Here is a 21,597-nt window from a genome sequence, read left to right on the forward strand (position 1 = left end):
TCTTCCCAATCCCTCCTCCACTATCAACATCCCTATTACTGTCAAGGGTAGCACCATCCTCCTAGTCCACCCACTCAGAATGTAGGTGTAATGCTTCACTCCTTACTTTCTCTCACCTCCCCCTATCCAATTTGTTGCCAACACCCATCAGTTTTACCTTCCTGTATTACCCTCTTCTCTCCTCTGATACTGCCATCACCTGGTGAAGTGATGGAGACCATCATCACCTGACACCTGGACTACTGTAATAGCCTGATAGTGGGCCTGCCTGCTGCAAGTCTCTCTCCATTCCAGTCCATCCTCCATTTAACCTCCAAAGTGGCTTCCATAAAGCACAGATCTGACCATTATCGTCCCACTCCTACTCCATAAGTTTCAGTGGTTCTCTATCTTCTCCAGGGTAAAATATAAAATACTCTGTTTGACATTCAAAGCTCTTTACAGTGTGAATCCTTCCTACCTCTACAGTCTTCTTACACCTTACTCACCCTTCCCCTCATACTCTGTGACACTCTGTGACACAAAACACTATCCTTAGATTTCAGGTATTTTCACTGTTCCCTATGCCTAGAGCTCTCTCTCCTCATCTCTGCCTCCTGGCTTCCTTTAAGGATGAGTAAATATCTCATCTTCTTTGGGAAGCTTTTCCTAATTGCCCTCAATGTTAGTGCCTTCTCTCTGAGATTATCTCCAATTTATCCTGTGTACAGTATGTTTGTATATAGTAGTTCACATGTGGTTTCCCCATCAGACTAGGAGCTCCTTGAGAGCAGGGATGGCCTTTTGCCTATCTTTGTATTTTTAGTGCTTAGCACAGTGCCTGGCACATAGTAGTCATTTAATAAACGCTTACTGACTACAGATTCTTTTTTTTAAGAGTCTTCTGTGTATTTATTGCTTTATAGCAGAATGCCCAACCAGATCATGATAACTGCCAAATAGTCAGTTGTGCAAAATAGTATCTATAGTGCTTAAGTACAAATGGGAGACATGATTTTTTTAAAAAATAAATCCTTAAACACAAACTTACGGTCTTACAAAAGAGCATTTAAACTCAATGGTCTAAGTTGATCTGCCTCCTTGGACCCAAAGTACCTGTTATTTTCCCCAAAACCAATAGAATCAATATACAGAATCATCATCAGTTCCACTGTGTGAATAATGGATCACAATAAATGAGTCCCTTTTTCTAAGAGCTTTTCCTGGCTCCCCTACAAACATGATCTGGCCTGGATAAAAAGACAACAGGAATTTCTTGAAGGTCAATGGTCCAAAATGCTAAGTATGGTTAAGTATTGTACATGATCTATATTCACTGGTTCCTTTTCTAGTTAGGATGCACTTAGATGACTTTCTTCAATTCATCATACAGGACAAGCACTAAAGTTCCACCCATGCCTCTGAGAACATTGGACCAGGCACCCTTGAAGAAAACTTTGCCACACTCATCTTTAGAAATCTTATTCCAGCAGTCAGGTGTCCCAGTGTACATGGTATCAGCTCCTCTGCACCCAGACTGCATCATCATTGGCCGCCTTACTGTGTCAAAAGGATAGGAGACCACACCTGCTACAGCAGTCACTGATTGCACAATCTCCAGCTTACCACAGTATGAGTTCTTCAGATCTGGGAGCATGCCTTTTGCTGTATCACAGATTCCAAAGTAAGCAGCTCTATAGGTAATGACACCCTGTACTGAGACACTGAAATCTTGATACAAGCCACGAGTTCCATCAGACTTGGTGATTTTCACAAGGCAGTCTCTCTCAGTGCAAGATTTCCCAACATCAGCTGCCAAGCGGGTTCTCGCAAAATCCAAGGGGTAGACAAAGCAGAGAGAAGTAGCTCCAGCTGCACCACCAGAGGCAAGATTGCCAGCAAAATACCTCCTAAACTGTGTGTGCTTGTCCACTCCTCCCAAAAACACCTGCTTACACTTATCCTTAAAGGCAAAGTTAAGGACCTGGGTGGGGAGATATCTGATGACATTTCCTAAGTTCCAGAAGGAAAGCACCCCTTGTTCCTTTGGAATTCGGACTATACAAGCCCTTATGCCTTTGTACTGCTTATCGGCAGCAATTTCTTTACTTGCATGCTGCACCTGCAATACTAGCTTAACTCTCTGACTGGGGACCACCGAAGTCTTGGGCATGGCAGCGGCAATGCCACTGGCCAGGAGATCTTTGGTGAAGGAGATGACCTGTTCTATCATGGTTACAGAGGGGGAAGGTGTTAGAGTTGGAGGAAGAAAGCTGAGAGAGAGAGAAGGCCAAAAGCTGGGGAACTCATTGCCACTTGCACCCTGACTACAGATTCTAATTGCCACAAACAATGCTCTGTTTGTACTGCCAATGATGACTGCTGCACTCTCTTCTCTTTGCATTTCTAAGACTGTCACAGCTTCTAGGCTCCTCAACTTTCTTGTGAAAAGGCTGGCATTTACACAAAAGCAGTCATCCATTCTGGTACCACATCCAGGTAGGGAGCAGGCTCATTCCCCTGTGTTAAACCTTTCCTTCTTCACAAGTCTAGTGTTTGTTGGTGGATGGTCAAGGTCTGCTTCTTTACAGCCAAAAAGGGTTTGCTCCTTTTAAGCTGTTTTTAGTGGCTGCCTCTGGATCCAGATCCATCCCAGAAAATTAAAGATTTCCCTTCTGCAAGGCTGTATTCAGAATAACCAAGATTTTATCATAGGTAAACAGGCACCAAACAGTGACTAAGAGAGGTCTAACTTGTAGAGTGAATCAAATTATAAGACAATAGATGTGGGGTTACAATATAGAAAAAAGATCTTTGGGTAATAGTAAAAGAAAGCAATGAAATCGCGCCTTATATTATCTGATTGAAGAAAATAAAGAATAAAGAGAATTCTGTTACCCCATCGGACATTAACCAATAATTTCATAAAACAACAGATCATAGGATAGATTTGCTTCCCCAAAGGAACCATCACAAAAATTATAGTTCTTATTATAGGTAAATTATAATTTTGCATACTTGCTTGATTTCCACTTAATTTTACAGGTTCTGTTTCTAAGCCACTTAATTGGCCACCTTCCTGTATTTCATCATCACCAGAAAACTGACTGGCAGTTAGGTTTGTTTGAAGTTTATTAATTTCTGCCTCTTTCATTGCAAGCTTAATCCTGGTAACAAAAGAAAGGAATGTAAAAGGTTTGAGAAAAAATACATTTATAGAAAATATTATACATCACTACCAATAATAAAAGGCATGTTAAATGCTTGCCATTATTCCAGGATCTTAAACACTATACCTGAGGTCTGAGATCACCGATTTATTTAGCTCACAGCAAGAAACACAGAGATCTTCCTTGGTTGATAACATTTCCACTTGACGCTTACAGATACATGTTTTAGAATTAAACATTTCTTTGTTAAACTGCAATTTTAAAAACAAACACAGTTAAGCTTACATGTATATGCATGTGTATATATGTGTCTCTATGTATGTATATGTGTGTGTATATCTCAAAAAAGAGCACCTTCAAAGTTCGGAATGAGAGTTGTAGCTACACAATAACTCATTTGAAAAAGAATTTGTGGGTGGGAGATGAGTTCAATCTGAGTTAACAGCATAGTATGGTAGCCAAAATTTTATTAAGATAGTTGGCTCCATGAATAAAAATACTGGGTCCAGGATGTGGGAAAGGATGGTCTCTTGCATTCTGCCCTTGTCAGAACACTTTTGGAGTATTATGTTTAGTGCTGGATACCACACTTTAGGGGAGAAAGTGACCAGCCCAAAGAAGGCTCATCAGGATAGTGAAATAATTTAAAATTATGTGATACAACCTAAAGAAGCTAAAAATGTTTGGCCTGAAGAAAAGAACACCTAAGATGTCTTGAAGATCACAGTCTTCAAAGAAAGGATTGTCATGTAGAAAAAGATAAAATTTACTCTGGTACCGAAGGATAGAATTTAGACCAATGGGTAGAAATTAAAGGTAGATAGGTTTTGATTCAACACAAGGAAGAGCTTCTTAACAAGAAGTGTTAATTATGCAATGCCTCAGGAGGTGATGCGTTCCTGCTGCTGGGTTGTTCCAGGAAGCGGCTGATCACTTGCAGAAAGGAATATGTGCTTTAAGTAGGAGCTGGACTTCAAGGGTTTCTTTCAAATTTACAGGAAGAATGCTAAGATTCAAAATTTCAGGTTTAAAAATACATATATTATTTAGCTTACCTTGGACTTTTAATAATAATGCTATATAGTCACATAATACAGCTCATAAAGTGCTTTCATATACAATAATTTCAGGAATTTAACTTCATTTTACAAAAAAAGGAAACAGCTGACTAGTCAGTCAATTAGCTTTGTTAAGCACTGTGCTAGGACACAAGAAAGGCCAACAAAGGATCAAAGAGGTTAAGTGACTTACCCAAGGTGACAAAGTTAATAGGTGGCAGAGCCAGGACTTCTGACTCTTAAATCTAGGGTTCTTTCTACTACCCCTGTCTTTTCTTTTCTTTTCTTTACTTAAAATTGGGTCTCTCTGTCCCTCCAAAGTGAGAAGTGCCAGGGCTGCTAACTGGCAATCCCATGTTGATGGGCATGGAAGCCCTGACCTGCTCTATGTCCTACCTGGAGCCACACCATATTCATGATGGACTTAGTGTTGACTCACAGTTGGCCTCACGCAACTACAGCTCAGACCACCCTCGTTCCAGGGGTCCGCCATCCCGGGTAGTTGGGATGACAGCCACGTGCCAGCATGCCCAGTTCTGCTGCCAATTATCTGTGCAAATTTATTTCCCTAAGCCTTTATTGTAATAATAAAATCATTATCTCTAGGATCTCTTATCTAGTGCTTCTTCACCTTTTCTTGGTCATGAGCTTTGGCAGTCAGGAGGATGTTACAGATGCCTCAGAATAATGCTTTAAAATGCATGCAATGGGTAGGATTATAAGGGAAACCAACTATATTTAAATTCAGTTATCAAATATTTTTTAAAAAAACAAGTTCTTGGAACCTTGTATTTTATAGAGCACATAACAGGGTAAATGACCGTACTGAGATCATCAAGGAGTAGAAGAAATAATCACAAACCATTATTCACTTGTAGCCTCCTGACTCCACATCTGTTCCTCCCTCTCACCAGTCAATACTCCCTTCACACACAAACTACCTAAACAACCTCAAAGTGAGAAGATGGGCATAGATACATGAAACCAACTGAAATGTGGTGACACAAAAAAGATAGGATATAACACTTGCTTCGCGATGGAAAGAAGGGTGAGTAGATAGTTAAGGGACAGAGAGCAAGAGAAGGTGTAAGGGAGAGTACTGGATGGGTCAGGAAAGAAAGAGGATCAGCAGAATGAGACCAACCCAGTAAAGCAACCATAAAATGAGAGTTTCCGACACAGCGTGTGAGGACAAAGAACTACACGGGGGATAGGTTACATTTTCAGGCAAACTTACTGGCAACTGGGAAATAATTGCTTCCAAACTGTTCAGTTCTTGCCTTGAATCTACAATTTCTCTCTGACACAAACTCAGTCGCTCATTCTGCTTTGTAATAAGAACTTTTAATTCTCGGTTTTCATTCACTAGAGCAAGTTTTTCTCTAAGAATTTCTTCTTTGTCCTCTAACTCACTCTCTAGCTTTAGGATGTTTTGTTTAGACTCGGTTAGTCGTGACATGATCTCAGAGTTCTTCAAAACCATACTCCTAATTCTTTCTTTTCCATCATTATTTTCATCCTTTAATTGCCTATGAAGAATAAAACAAGAAAAAAGAACTGAAGATGAGGATATTCTCTTTTCAATAATCATTCTTCATGCCATCTTTAACTTATTAGAACAATAAAAGCATTTTCAAATAAAATCATACAATTGAAATAATTTAACATCTTATTATCTTAATGATCTTTTTGCTCTTATTTTAAAGTTCAGGCCAAAAAGAATTGGAAATTGAGGGATGCCCATCAATTGGAGAACTAAACAAGCTGTGGTATAAGAATGTAATGGAATATTATTTTGCTATAAGGAATGATGAGCAGGAGAACTTTAGAAAAACCTGGAAAGACTTATATGAACTGATGCTGAGTGAAATGAGTAGAACCAGGAGAACACTGTACACAGTTAAAGCCACATTGTGCAATGATCACTTTTGACAGACTTAGCTCTTGTCAGCAATGCAAGGTTCTAAGACAACTCCAAAAGGCTCATGATGGAAAATGCTATCCATATCCAGAGAAAGAACTACGGAGTTTAAAAGCAGATTGAAGAAGCATACTATTTGCTCTCTCAATCTCTCTCTCTCTCTCTCTCTTTGTTTTGCTTTGTTTTGTTTCTTCCTTCTCGTGGTTCATCCCATTGGTTCTAACTCTTCTTTACAACATGACTAATGTGAAAATATGTTTAACATGAATATATATGTAGAGCCTATATCAGATTGCATACCATCTTGAGGAGCAGGGAGGGGAGGGAGGCAGAGAAAATTTAAAACTCAAAAGCTTGTGGAACTGAATGTTGAAAACTACAAATAAATAAATTAATTTAAAAAAATAATGTGCAGGCCAAGAAAGCTGATTGCAACACATTTCTTACAACACAAGGTTTACTTTCATTCCCCAGGCTAAGGATTAAAGAACATGAGAGAGAATTACAGATCCCTGTTCTCGACTATAAAATACTTTCTAAAGCAGATAATGTTCAATTGATCATTAAAGAACTTGATTCAATGAGAGGGTGAGAGTTTAAACTCTCTATAATTTATAAGGAATAGCAAACAGAGAAGGCTGATTCTTAAATTAAAATCAGCATTAGCTATTAAAACAGAAAGCTACATAATGAACTGGTTTTTTCCCTTGTCTTCTTAGAAAAGTATAAAATGTATTTTTTTAACAGCATCTTTTGTGTGTTTATTGATCCATGAATTGGGTTAAATAAGATTTCTTTTTAAAAGTATAAGCTAATAGTTTATTAAGCAACACAAATCTTCAAATTGTTATACCAATCCTATAAGTAAAAAATAGATACAAAGATATGCAAAAAAGTGTGAAACAACACATTTGAAATTAAATAAAACAAGATTATAGCATACAGTTATTTGTAAACCAAGAAAAACTTAGACATTGTGTTTAAAGTATGCTAATAACATGAAACAAACCACTACAATTTCAAAGTTATTTTCACTAGCTAATCTACATGAATGTTCTATTTTTCACAAGCTTTTGGTAAGTAGGAGTAAAAGGGAAAAACTGTTATAGAGACCAAATTCTTTAGTGGTATGATTCAGATGTTCTGGAGGGTGGGGGTGTATTTTTAAGTAAGAAATAAGTACAAAATACAATTTAAACAATTGGTCAATTGACACAACTTCAACAAAAAAGTTCATCTCTGTACTGAAACAGTTAAAATCTAAGTCCAAAAACGCTTTTGCTAGTTTTTTTTCTGAATATATAATAAAAATCTTAAATCCTTACAAATATATATGTTAATGTGTGCTAACAAATTATATCATTTTTATTTCATCTAACTTTATTCCTGGAAATTTTTTATTTAAGCTTACAAAGGTATTGGGAAATTGCCATTCTTACTAAATTAAGGCCACCCTTGTAGAGGGCTGTGGTTTTCTTTTTTTCATCTTAACACAACTCCCTTGTCCATAGCAGGCTCACAGCATACCTTAGCTTATCTTTCAAGGATTCCAGGTCCTCTCTGTATACAACACATTTTCCCTGTAGTCTTTTATTTTCTTTTTCACAGTTTACTAGATTTTTCTCCAACAGCTGTTCTTCAGCTTGAACCTGAAAGGGTACGCAAAATTAAAACACTAACATTAAAATTGTGGCATGCTTTAAAGATCTGTCACAACCTGGGTTCTAAAATGCTTAAAGAGGCCTGGGGTGTTTTGAGCATCCACTAAAACAAGAGCCCCCAGTATTTCTGACCAGGGAGATACTTTTTCATTTCCCTTAAAACCTTGAGTTTATGGAGAGAAAAGAGAGTTTACTAAAGTTTGAGATGCAGTGCAGAGATGAAAGAGAGAAGGGCCTTTACCAGCTCTAAGCAAACCTCAGAGAGAAGACATTGTCATTCAGGGCCCGAACTGAGGGCAACAGTTCTTTGCTTTTAAAGGACCCCAATGGGCAAACCACTTAAGAAAGCATTCAGTGAAGTTAATACCATAATTGGTAACTAATGTTATAAAGTTATGACACAATGCAGAAAAATGCAAACCCTAGATTAAAAATGAAGTGGTTTGTCTTCTAGCTTTTTCCCCTCTCCCCTTTCCCTTTTATGGTAACTCTGCTTCTACCAATCTGGGTTCTCATTCTAACTTTTCCTTGTTTTCCCGGCTGCTGCAAAAGGTTCACCACTGAAGCTCCTGACCCTTTGCAGCAGGCCTCTTTTTTAGCAGCAGAAATCTACATTCTGTAACTCTCTTCTCAAATTGACTGAAAACTCATCTATCCAGTCCTTTCCCCTAGGAGACGATTCTCCAGCTTCCATGAAAGCAGACATGATTACCGCTAAGATATAAGGCTCTTCCCCTCTCTCTAATGGATATTTATTTGAAGCAGGAAACAAACCCTACCCTACTCAAAAGGAACATCTCTTTATTGTAAATTCTTGACTTTTTTTTATTTCTTTACCTGACATTGTTAATCCTTCCCCCTCCTTGAAATGCTTTCCTCCCTTGGTATGTCCTGAACACTGTATTATCATGGTTGGGCTCTTTTTAAACTCTTTTTAATGGCTTCTTATCCTCTTCTTAGCCCTTAACTAGAGGAATTCTCTGCTAGACTTTGGCCAGGGCTTCTCTTAAAGGGTTTTCTCCTTCCTCAAAGTTTTCCTAGAACAGTCTCTACTAATTTCATTTGCCCTCACCAATGGCCCTACCTTTTAATTACACCTATCTACATACCTGTCATATCTCACAAGTAGAATGATGAGCTCCTTGAGGGCAGAAGAATCATTTTTTATCTTTGTATCTTCCATGCTTTGCACCTGAGCCCTTAAAAATTTGCTGAATTGAATTGCAGAACTCATTAATACTCCGCTTCAAATCTTACCACTGGTTATTTTTCGGTGGTTTTAGAAATTTTGATAATTCCCAAATTTGTATCTCCTCCAAATTTGTATTTTCATCTGAGTTCTAACTAATATCACCAACAGCCTACTGGGCATTTCCACTACCTCCTCAAATTCAATGTGTCCAAAATCAACTTCATCTTCTTGTTCCTTAAACTGGTACCCCTGCTAACTCCCACTTCTGTCAATATTATCAGTTTCCCATTTATTTATGCTAAAAAAACCTTTGAAGTCACCTTTGACTCATTCCTCTCAAAACTTCTCTATATCAATTGATCACCAAGTTCTAGTAAGTGAGTCAATAAACATTTAAGTACCTACTATGTGCCAGGCACTGTGCTAAGCACTGAGGACACAAAAATTTTTTTGCAAAACACAGTCTCTGCTCTCAAGGTTCACAGTCTAAGAAGGAGAGAAAACATTTAAACGACTGTGTACAAACAAGCTACATACAGGACAAATTTGAAATAACTGGAAGGCATGATCTATATAACCTTTCTTCCAATTGTCTCTTGCATCCATGGCTTCCTCTCCATCACTATCAAACAGGCTTTTGTTACTTCATGTCTGGATTACAACATTATCCTAGCTCCAAACCTTTGACCCCAAACCCTCCTTCATCCAATTCTTCCTACATATTTCTTGCCAGATGACTTTTTCTTTAAACACACCAAATCCCTCATGTCATAACTCTGCTTAAAAACCTTCCACAACTCTCCACTGCCTATTGCATAAAGTCTAAATTGCCCTGTTTGGTTTTCAATTCCCTCCACAATTTGTCAATCTTGTTTCTGACTACTACCCAACACATACCCTCCTCCTCCTCCTCTGTGTACCATTTAGGCCAGTTTGCTCACCATCATAGAAGTACTCACACTTATTCTCCTCTCTCTGTATTTCCTGATCTAACCTATCTCACCTTCAGCTCAGAGAATCCCTTCTTTCATGACATTATCTCCTGAAGTATTTATCTCCTAAAAGAAGCCTCTCCAATCCTCCCAACCTTTAGTGCCATCCCTCCCTAAACTACTTTGTATTTATTCAGTATATACTTACATGTGTACATTTTTTTTCACCCAACAGGTCCTTGAGGGTAGGAACTGCATCATTTTTATCTTTATATCCCCAGGGCCTAGCAGGGTCTGGGATATAGTCAGCATTTAATAAACACTTATTGATTCACTGAGAGTCTTCGAAGGTCTGATCAAGTCTCAGCTCCTCCTTGAAACTTTCCCTGATAACTCTAGCCCTCAAAAATCTTTTCTCTCTGAACTGATACAGCCCGCAGAGACTATACCACATAATTAGGTATTCTATATTATATTATTTACTCATTTGTCCCCTCTGTATTGAGGGGAGAAAGCTAATTAGCCTAGAAACTCCTCACAAGCAGGTATCATATCTTATACTTTTGTTTCTTCCACAGCAACAGAATGGTAAAAGCGAGGATTTATTGAGGAAACTAGGAATGTTAACTTGCACAAAAGAGGCCTCAGGGGAAACAAGATAGTTATGTTCAAGTATCTGAAGGTGTGTTATAACAATGAAGGACCGTATTTGTTCAACTTGGTCCCTCCATCAGCCTTCATAAAGCAGCAGTGTTATCATTCTGGTTGACCTCCTCTGTAGCTAAATAATATTATTCCTAAAATGTGTTGTTCAGAATTAAAGCGAGTACTAGAGATATAGTTTCATCAGGGCATAAGCAGAATAGAATCATCATCTCCTTAGCTCTAGACATTGCTTCTTTTACTGCTAGCTAACTAGGGTCACATTGTCTTTTGTAGTCAACATATCACAATGTTGACACATACTGAACTCACAATCCAGTGAAACTCCTGGACCTTTTTCAAATTACCATCTAGATATGCTTTTCCAATCTTGCATTTGTGAAGTGGATTTTCTGAACTTAGGTTTAATGTTAATCTTTTATATTTGACCTGTGGCAAGGGAGAATTTCTGCAAACCAGGAAGCTGACTTAATGATCTGCCCTATCAAGATTCTTAATCCTGTCTGATATCTAGTATGATAGCATTCTCCCTACATTATGGGTCATCTATAAATTTGATAAGGATGTCATCTATAAGGGGCAGCTAGGTGGCGCAGTGAGTGGAACACAGGCCCTGGAGTCAGGAGGACCTGAGTTCAAATGTGACCTCAGACACTTACCAGCTGTGTGATCTTGGGCAAGTCACCTAACCCCCTATTGCCCTGCCTTCCCCCCTAAAAAAAAAAAAAGAATGTCATCTATATCTAAATTATTGATTAAAAAAAATTCTACACAGTATGGGCCAACAAACACATATCCCTAAGGTACTTTACTGGAGACCACTTAACAAGTGGATGTCAAAGCATGAATAACTATTCTTTGGGTTTAACCATTCACCAGTTTTGAATCTACCTAACTGAGTTTTTATCTAGGCCACATCCCTCCATTTGGTTAATTCTTAGTAAACTATATCTACAGCATTATTCTGTTCTGATAATCTAATAACTGTGTCAAAAAAAAAGAAGCAACATTAGTTTGGTATGACATTTTCATTTCATTTCTTTTTTTTTTGTTTGTTTTGGGCGGGGGCAGGGCAATTGTGGTTAAGTGACTTGCCCAAGGTCACACAGCTAGTAAGTGTGTCAAGTGACTAAGGCCGCATTTGAACTCAGGTCCTCCTGAATCCAGGGCTGGTGCTCTACTCACTGCGCCACCTAGCTGCCCCCTTTTATTTCATTTCTAATGTCTATTGATATATTCTTTTTACATCACATTCATTTCTGAATTTATTTTTCTTCTTCCCCTACTCAGTGAACCACCTCTTATAATAAAGAACTTAAAAGGAAAAAAATATCAGTTTAAGCAAAACTAACCAATTAACCAAGTCTAACAATATGTGCAATAATCCACACCCACAATCCCATTTTGCAAAGAAGGGAGCAGGGTTTGTTTTCTCCTATCTTCTATCTAGGGGCCAACCTAAGTCATTCTAGTTACAGGGCTTGCAGTTTGGGGTTTTGGCTCTATTATATTGTTGTAGTTGTTACATATACTATTTTCTTGGTTTTGCTAACTTTACCCTTCATCAGATCATATAAGTCTATCTAATGTTTCTCTGAATTCTTCATATTCATCATTTCTTATGGCACAGTAATATTTCATTATGTGCATGTACCACATTTTGCTTAGCCATTCCTCAGTTGATAGACATCTCTTTTGTTTTTCATTCTTTGCTACAAGAAGTGCTGCTATAAATATTCTGGTACATCTAGAAGGCTTTATTTCTGCTTTTGACAATTTAGGTTTATGTGCCGAGCAGTGGGACTTCTGAGTCAAAGGCCATGAATACTTTAGGCACTAGCAGTTAGTATTTTACTAGAGACTAGCCCTAGATTTTACTAGCCCTCAAAAGTCTTTCCTCTCTGAACTATACGGCCCGCAAAGACTACACTACCTAATTAGGTATTCTATACTATAATATTTACTTAGCTGGCACAGTGGACAGAGCTCTGGGCCTGAAGTCGGGAAGATCTGAGTTTAAATAAGGCCTCAGACACTTACTAGCTGTGTGATCCTAGCCACATCACTTAACCTCTGTCTGCCTTGGTTTCCTCTTCTGCAAAATGGGGATAATGATAGCATCTACCTCCCAGGGTTGTTGTGAGAATCAAATGAGGTAATATTTGTAAAGCATTTTGTAAACTTTAAAGCACTATTTAAATGCTAGCTATTACTATTAGATGGAGTGTATGGGGTGTTCAGGGACGACTAGCACCTCTGCTATGAGGGCTTGCTGAGCCCTTTTCAGGGCTGCACATCCACCTTTGGCACCCAACTTTCATCTGTGGCTCCAAAAAGCTGTAGCATGCACAGCAGCCACACCCCAATAAAACTGTCTCAACAGATGAACTGAACCAGGTTGAGGGTAACAGGCCTCAAACCCATCAGTGAATTGGGGATGTCTACCTCAAACAAATGAAGACTCCCCCACCCAACCCCGGCGGAATGGGTGAATAAGAACAATTTGTCCCAACGGCCATGAAGGTGGCTCTTGTTATCCAATACATCCTGAGCCACCACGAGTCATCTTGACTTCTGTCCTGCCACTTGTTACTGGACTCCGATGACTCAGGAAGACAGTGAAGTTGATGACTGTGTAACTGTGCCTCACTTAAATCTAGTCCACGAGCAAGTCAAGACATCGCTCACGATGTCATTGGTACTCTTCCAAAAACAAAGGACAAACAACAAAAGCATTATTATGATACCTTAGCCTAATCCTAGCTTGATCTCCAAAATGGCCACACCAAGCCACAGCTCCACCAACAGAGTAACACAGGGGTGTGCCTTGTCTTTCTGCAGCCTCTCCAGCTTTGACTACTTTTGTCATCTGTGCCACTTTCACATCTATGCTTATATTTTAAGTCCTTGATACAAATGTCAGGCAGCATAGGGACAAATGGTATTAGTTAGGATTGAGCTCAAACCTCAGAATTGTTTTGATTTACATTTCTTTTTAATGATTTGGGGCAATCGTTCACATGGCTGTTAATAGTTTGCAATTTTTCTTTTGAGAACTATTCCTATTCCTTGGCCACTTATCCACTATGGAGTAGTTTCAGGACCTAAAGTTTTGTGTCATTTCCCTAAAGATCTTCAATAGGAGACTTATCAAAAACATCTAATACAAATATTTTCCCTCACAATCAAAAGCTTCCCCTCTTATACTAGTTGCACTGGTTTTGTTGCTACAAAAAATTTCAATTTCTTGTAACTGCAAGTATTTAATCTTTCATGATGATACTTATTTCTTGTTTGGCTAAAAACTCTTCCTGGCCACAAGGAAGGTACTGTGAAAGGTACAGGATCTAGTTCTCTTCTCACTATTTTTTAAAGGTGTGACCTTTAATGTTCAAGAGACATGATCTCTTCTGGATGAAGTCATGCAGGCTCTACATAATTATAACTCACTTTGTTAGCTATTCATTAACCATCCTTTTTAATAATAAGAATTTTGCAGGAATCAAAGTCATTGCTATAGTTTGTAGATTCCATTCTCCCTCCTTTTTTGGCACATGTTGCTTCTGCATAGGAGACCCTTCTCAGAAGTAACAATGACATCTAGTATATTTATAGTGATTTAGTGTTTGCAAAATACTTTACGAAGATCTCATTTGATCTTTATAACAACCCTGGGCAGTAGGTGCTATCATTATCCTCATTTTACAATTGAAGAAAGTAAGGCAAACAGAAGTTAAGTAATTTGCTCAGAGTTAAACAGCTAGTAAGTGGCTGAGTCCAGATTTGAACTCAGGCCTTCTTGTCTACAGATCTAGCATTCAATCCACTATGCTTCCTAGCTCACTCCATCCAGCTCTGCTTTGTAAATTCCTACTCATATTTTAAGATCCAATTCAAAGTCAAAATCTTTCATGAAGTCGTTCTTGATATAACCAGTCAGAAATGATCTTTTCATTCTTAATCCAAATAATATTTGCATAATAACTATGTAGTTGTGTATTTGTTCTACATTTATGAGAAGGGTTCATGGAGGAACAGTGAGTAGAGCACAGGCCCTGAAGTCAGGAGGACCTGAGTTCAAATCCAGCCTCAGACACTTGACACTTACTAGCTGTGTGACCTTGGGCAAATCACTTAACCCCAACTGCCCTGCCTTCCCCGCCTCAAAAAAAAAAAAGAGAGAAAGAAGGGTTCATGGTATCATGAATAAAAAGCAAGCTTTGGAGTAAGGAAGACCTAGGTTCAAGCAAGTGTGGTCAATTCTGCTATAATTAGTGTTTCATACACATTAACTTGTTACAGTGCGATAACATTTTGAGCTTAACTCAAATAATTAGTTTTCTTCCTCAAGAAACAGTAAGAATGCACCACTTAATAACTCACAAGCTGCAACCCTTCTGACCGACAATGATGAAATTGCAGGTCCAGACAAAACCAAAACTTATTGTTTAATATTGCATATATATGTTACATTCTTCCTGCTATACTATAAACTCCATGAAGGTAGAAACCATGTTTAATGATTTTTTTATCTCCTCTAGAACTTCACTGTACTTTGTAATCAATCAGTCAACATTTATTGAGCATCTGCTATGTGTGAGGCTGCGGCAGCTAGGTGTTGAAGTGAATAGAGTACCAGGTCTGAAGTTAGCTGTATGACCCTGGACAAGTCACTTAACCCTATTTGCCTCAATTTCTTCATCTGTAAAATGAGCTGGAGAAGTAAACAGCAAACCACTCCAGTATCTTTGCCAAGAAAACCCCAAATGGGGTCACAGAGTCAGACACAACTAAAGAACAACTGAGCTGAACATGTGCCAGGTACTGTACTAAGCACTGGGGATACAAAAAGAGGCAAAAGACAGTCCCTACACTCAAGGGACTTATAATCTAATGAGGGAGACAACGTGCAAACAAATATATACAAAGTAAGGTATATACAGGACAAATAGGAAATAATTAACAGAGAGAAGACACTAGAATTAAGAGGACTTAAGAAAGGCTTCCTGTGAAAGATTTTAGTTGGGACTTAAAGGAAGCCAGGAGGAGGTGGTGAGGAGGGAGAGGATTTCCAGATGGGAGAGAGCCAAAGCAAAGGCCTGGAGCCAAGAGATGGGACTTTCTCGATTGTGCAACAGCAAGCAGGCCAGTGTCACTGGATCCAAGAGTATGTGCTGGGGAATAAGGTATAAGAAGACTTAGAAGGGTGGGAGGGTGCTAGCTTATGAAGGGCTTTGAATGCCAAACAGAGCATTTTGTATTTGATCCTGGAGGTTATAGGGGGCCACTAGAGCTTATTGGGTGGAGATTGGGGAGGGGAGGCGGGGAGGAGGGTGACATGCTCAGACTTGTGTTTTAAGAAAAATCACTGAGACTGGCAGACCCACCAGCAGGCTACTACAATAGCCCAGGTGTGAGGTAATGAGGGCCTACATTAGAGTGGTGTCAGAGTCAGAGGAGATAAGGTGGCATATTCCAGGATGTTGCAAAGGTGATATCAACAGGCCTTGGCAACAGATTGAATGGGGGGTGTTGGGAGAAGGTAGGTTGTATTGAGACTACTATAATGAGACTACTACCACACTTACGTAGCAAGCTTGAGAGACTGGGAAGACGGTATTGCCCTCTAATAGGGAAGGTGTGCTGGGGAAAACATTTAGAGGAAAAGATAATGAATTCTGTTTACTGGAATGTCTACTGGAAATCCAGTTTGGGGTGTCTGAAAAGCAACTGGAGAGGTGAGACTGGAAGTCAGTAGAGACTGGTGCAGGGTAAGTAGATTTGAGAATCATCAGCATAAAGATGGGAATTAAATACGTGAGACCTCATGAGATCACCAAGAGGGGAAAAAAAGGGTGCCCCAGGACAGAACCCTAAGGGATACCTTTGGTTAGAAGGTGTGGTGTAGAAGAGAAACAAGCAAAGGGGACAGAGGAGAAGCAGTCAGATAGGTAGGAGGAGAACCAGGAGAGAGTGGTATCCTAAAAACTGAGAAAACATTCAAGGAAAATGAGGATTGAAAAAAGGCCCTAGGTCGAGTCTGCCAAGTGAGAGATCAGTGGTAACTTTGGAGATGATATTTTTGGATTAAGAAGAGAGTGTGAGGAGAGAGAGTGCAGGCACCTAGGAATTAAATACATGGTTGTTTAATGAATGAATTACATTAGCTTAAAATGACAAAATAAGTAAGTGCCATATAGACAAGTCCAAATTTATGTATGGCAGGCTGCTATTTCTAAGAGAAAGAACCACCTAACCTGTTTCATAAAAACAGGGAACTATTTTTTTATTTATCTAAGGTCTTATGGTCTTCTCTAGATTCTATTAAAAGTGCTTAATCTAAGTAGAATTTATAATTAGTGAGAAATCTAGCTCTTCTCATAATTAGCCAATTTGTTAGTTTTATGTATATATGTCTCTTGCAGCCATTCAGGATGTGAATGGGGGTGGAAAGGAGGATAAAAGTCACAGAGGAGAAAAAAGAATGAAATGAAGACTAGGGGAAAGAAGAAAAGTGACTCCTAGGAGACGAAGGAACTAGAAGAAAAAAAGAGCAGTCCCAAATAGGATGAACAGTCACAAGAAGACAACAAAGAAAGCTCTCTTCCTCCCCAGTCTAACGACAGAGGATAGTATTATATGAGCATAATCAGCTACCACCATCTTTCTCTCCATAATGTGTATCTCCCAGTCCACGGGCCACTTCTGCTTCTTTCTTGGAATTTACATGGTAATGATGCTAAAACTACTATAACTACAGTACAGCCAGTTCTCACGTAACCTAAGTGGAACATTCAGCTGGATTCTGCCATATCTTCAGGGCTCAGCCTGAGCAGCTTCAGTGCTTCCACCCCTAGTTCCCCAGCCTGAGCTCAGCTTTAGTGCCTGAAGCGGAGGACTCTTGGAGGGGCTGGAAGCCAGAGCCTTCTGCCTGAAGGAGTTGAAAATAAAGCAAGACATGTATAACCTATATCAGACTGCTTACCATCTTAGGGAGAGAGGAGGGGACAGGAAGGGAGGGAAGAAAGAATAGATATGGAACACAAAACTTAAAAAAAATCAGCAAATGTTAAAAACTGTTTTTACATGTGATATTTACTTAATGCAAAAGGACTAAGAAACACTGCTGAGGGATACTCAAAAGTTTATTGTATTTTGAAGAGCATATTACAACTTCTCTTCATATTTACAAATAGTAATCAATGTATTTCATGCAAATAACATCCTCTGATTTCGCTGACATTTGGTTTACAACAATTTTGTAATTCTAGATTGAACAATAACTTTTTTTAAAAGGCCCCCAGAATATATATTATCTCTTACCCTTTCCAACTTTTCAGCTACCTTTTGTTTATATTCTTGGAAAGCTTTGCTCAATTCTTCAGCATTATGCATTGCTTCATTCCTTTGCTGTTCAACCCTACAACATAAATATTTGGCTATTGTTAAAGGGTTAAAGAGTATTTAATATCTGAAAGAGACAACTTTCCAAAATATCCTAAACCATTTGCTTTCCAATTTAATAGCCCACAAAAGTGGTTTCAACTTGATTAAAATCTAAAAACTTACAATATTAAACAAAGTGACTATGGTAAAATTAATAACGATTTAAGAATTTAAATATATAAAAGCTAAACCAAATGCAAAAGATTATTCTTTATTAATTGCTAAAAAAAAGGTCAGCAGCGACATTTTGCTATTATAATCTAGACAGGTCCCTCAGAGGCCATCTGGTTCAAACCTCTCATTTTCCAGATGAGAAAGCTGGGGTCAGGGAGGTTAAGGGACTTGCCCGGTGTTACAAAAGTTAAAAGCATCAGAGTTGAAGACATATTCTCTGACTCCAGAGACAGTGTTCTTTCTGTTGAACTACACTAACTCCATTATCAATCCCCAGTACAGTGTGTAATATGAGAAATAGTATACCATGGAACCTGCTTCTCTGAAAAAGTCCCTGGTTTCAGTTTACTTTTGGTTGTTTGGTTATAACAAACATTACAACCCTTGACTTTCTGCATAAAGGTAGGATAAATAATAGGCAATAAAAGTTTATTTATACTAAAGTGTTCTGGATAAGTAAATTCCCCAGATAACCTAAGTTTAAATGTTTAAGAAAGTAAACTGTTTAGTTTCAATGGAAATTATTCTTTAAAATATTACTGCCTTAGTAAACTAAGAACATACCTGTACTTCATAACAAGATGGGTATTCCCTCAACTGACCCATGCCTTTGCATCCTCTACATGTCTTATCCATGTCCTAATGTTAATAATCCTCCACAGAAGACTCAGAGGGTTCACCAAACAGACCAGGGTCCTTTCTCTAAATTTCCTCACACTGTGTAAATACCAAAAATATATGTGGGCTGTCCAATAGTTATCTCTCAATCTTGCTAAACAGATCACCTTAACTTCATTTATGGTTAATATATTTCTTCTTTGATGACATCTGTTATGCTACTTCTACATCTAGCCACTTATTTTACATTTAATGGTCTTATTGTTCAGGAGTGCAAATTTTTATTATTGATTTATTTAGAACATTCATTTAAAAAAAATTCTGTGTTCCAAATTCTCTCCCTCCCTCCTGCCCCTCCTCTGTCAACTGAGAAGGCAAGCAATATAATATCAATTATACACATGACATCATGCAAAACATATTTCCACATTAGCCATGTTGATAAAAAAAAGCAAGTGAAAAAATTATACTTTAATTTGCATTCAAGAATTCATCAGTTCTCTCTCTGGAGTGGATAATAGTTTTCATCATAAGTCTTTCAGAACTGTCTTGGATCACTGTATTAATCAGAGTAGCTAAGTCTTTCACAGTTGATCATCATTACAATATTGTTAGTATGTACAATGATCCCCCAGTTCTGCTTACTTCACTCTGCATAGATTCATATAGGTTATTCTGAAACCATCCCCCTCATCATTTCTTATAGCATAATAATATACTTTTTAAAATTTTACTTTTAGTATTCTTCAAAAAAATTTTTTGAATTCCAAATTTCATCCCTCTCTCCCACTCTTCTCCCATCTATTGGGAAGTCAAGCAATATATTAATTATACATGTGAAGTCATGCAAAACATATTTCCCTATTAGCCATGTTAACACAATAATATACTAAATATAATTCAACTTTTCTTTTGATGTCATGCCATTATGAATAGCCATAGCTGCTACAGAAGTTGTATAACATAGATCTGAATGGATACTGAACCTGAAAATACTATGGAAGTTGATCTCCTGAAAAAATCCCTGATTTCAGCTTACTCCTTCATTATTTGTACTGATTACAAACATTAGAACAGTTGAACTTTTGCATAAAGGTTTAATAAAGGATGCATAACTACACGATCTTCAAAGCAGAAAAACATAACTCTGTTAAAAAAAAGTTTTTACAAATGTGTGTGTATATTTGCGTGTTCATATACCACGTACATTTCCCAATATATTCCTTTTCCCCTTCTACACCCAGAGAGCCATATCTTATTAACAAAGAGAAAAAAAGAGTTCAGTAAAATTAACCAACATACTAAAAAAGTCTGACATATGCAGCATTCCATGTCCATATTCCCTGAACTCTATAAAGGAGCATAAAAATATTTTATGAACAAAAAAGTAAGGAGAGAAAAAGAATTTATATCGTCATTGGAGTATTAACAGAGCACCTGGACAGAGGAAGGAAACAAATGAGGAGTTAGGAAGCAGATCATAAATCTGACACAAAGGCATGATATAGTATTGACAAGTACCAAAAACCTGTTAAGAGTCTTAATGACCATTTCATCCTTTAAAAAACAGAAGTAGTGGGGGCAGAACCAAGAGGGCTGGAAAACAGGGACTTGGTTAAGCTCTCCCCCAAATCCCTCCAAACACCTGTAAAAAATGGCTCTGAACAAATTCTAGAGCTGTGGAAACCATGAAATACTAGAGGGAAACAGGTCTCCAGCCCAGGAGAGCCTGGATGGTTGCTGGGAAGGGTCTATCGCACGGTGTTGGAAGGAGAGCACAGCCCAGCATGGGCCACGCCAGGACAGACCAGACCTGGAATCAGTCGGCCGGAACAGGCCTTAGGGCTATGAATCATTGAGCTGTGGCAGTTACCAGACTTCTCAACCCACAAATGCCAAAGAGCAGGTTAGTTGGAAATTATGGGATCGAGTTTAGAGCAGTCTGGTCCCATCCCTGGGGGTGGTGGAGGTGGTGCAGTGGTGGCGGTGGCAGCAGCAGGAAGCTCCTGAGGCTGCTTCCAGAGCTCCAGTGGCAGCTGCTTCCCGAGTCCCTGGCTCATATAGTGGGAGGATTCTAGCAGCAGATCAGAGCGGGAGTGCAAGGAGCGATTTCTCTTGCTGGTGCCCTGCTTGGATCTGGATTGCATTCCTGGTTGCTGGTTCTTGGGGTCGGGGGGGAGCACTGCTGTGACAGAGCCTGTGGTGATGGTGGAGTAGAAGTAGCTCTGAAAACAGCAGCGCTTGGACCCTAAAGCTTGGGAAAAAGTACTCTGACAAAAAGTTCAAGGGATGGGTGAGCTAGATGGTGCAGTGAGTAAAGCACCAGCCCTGGAGTCAGGAGTTCAAATTCGGCCTCAGACACTTGACACACGTACGAGCTGTGTGACCTTGGGCAAGTCACTTAACTCCAATTGCCGAGCCAAAAAATAAAAGAAACAAACAAACAAAAAAAGCTCAAGGGTCAAGTAGTTGGCTGGGAACATGAATGGGCAGAGAAAACGAACTCAGACTCAAACTCAAGCTCTAGATTCCTTTTTTTTTTTTTTTGCAGGGGGGAAGGCAGGGCAATTGGGGTTAAGTGACTTGCCCAAGGTCATACAGCTAGTAAATGTGTCAAGCATCTGAGGCCGGATTTGAACTCAGGTACTCCTCACTCCAGGGCCATGCTCTACTCACTGCGCCACCTAGCTGCCCCTAGATTCCTTTTTTGATGACAAAGAAGATCAAAACATATAGCCAGAAGAAGTCAACAAAATCAAAGAGCCTACATGAAAAGCCTCCAA

At 38.8% G+C, this 21,597-nt stretch overlaps 2 protein-coding genes across 2 annotated transcripts in view; both read right to left on the bottom strand.

Annotated features, from left to right (window-relative positions):
- Window positions 1-21,597, bottom strand: part of CCDC18 (coiled-coil domain containing 18) — a 113,194-nt gene that overhangs the window by 62,275 nt on the left and 29,322 nt on the right. The window contains exons 8-12 of the mRNA XM_036768204.1: window positions 17,900-17,996; window positions 7,656-7,777; window positions 5,445-5,736; window positions 3,276-3,400; window positions 2,998-3,146 (exon numbers count right to left, since the gene is read on the bottom strand). Coding sequence (XP_036624099.1) covers window positions 2,998-3,146; window positions 3,276-3,400; window positions 5,445-5,736; window positions 7,656-7,777; window positions 17,900-17,996 — 785 coding nt within the window. The remainder of the gene's footprint in view (window positions 1-2,997; window positions 3,147-3,275; window positions 3,401-5,444; window positions 5,737-7,655; window positions 7,778-17,899; window positions 17,997-21,597) is intronic.
- On the bottom strand, window positions 1,343-2,212 carry LOC118856998 (ADP/ATP translocase 3-like). Its single transcript, XM_036767582.1, has one exon. The coding sequence runs from the start codon at window positions 2,210-2,212 to the stop codon at window positions 1,343-1,345; it is 870 nt and encodes a 289-aa protein (XP_036623477.1).

The sequence above is a fragment of the Trichosurus vulpecula genome, chromosome 7, assembly GCF_011100635.1.
Source record: "Trichosurus vulpecula isolate mTriVul1 chromosome 7, mTriVul1.pri, whole genome shotgun sequence".
Lineage (NCBI taxonomy): Eukaryota > Metazoa > Chordata > Mammalia > Diprotodontia > Phalangeridae > Trichosurus > Trichosurus vulpecula.

Bases quoted from the DNA above. Each gene is read 5' to 3' on its own strand.
- LOC118856998 (XM_036767582.1), bottom strand. From the start codon at position 2,212: ATGATAGAACAGGTCATCTCCTTCACCAAAGATCTCCTGGCCAGTGGC.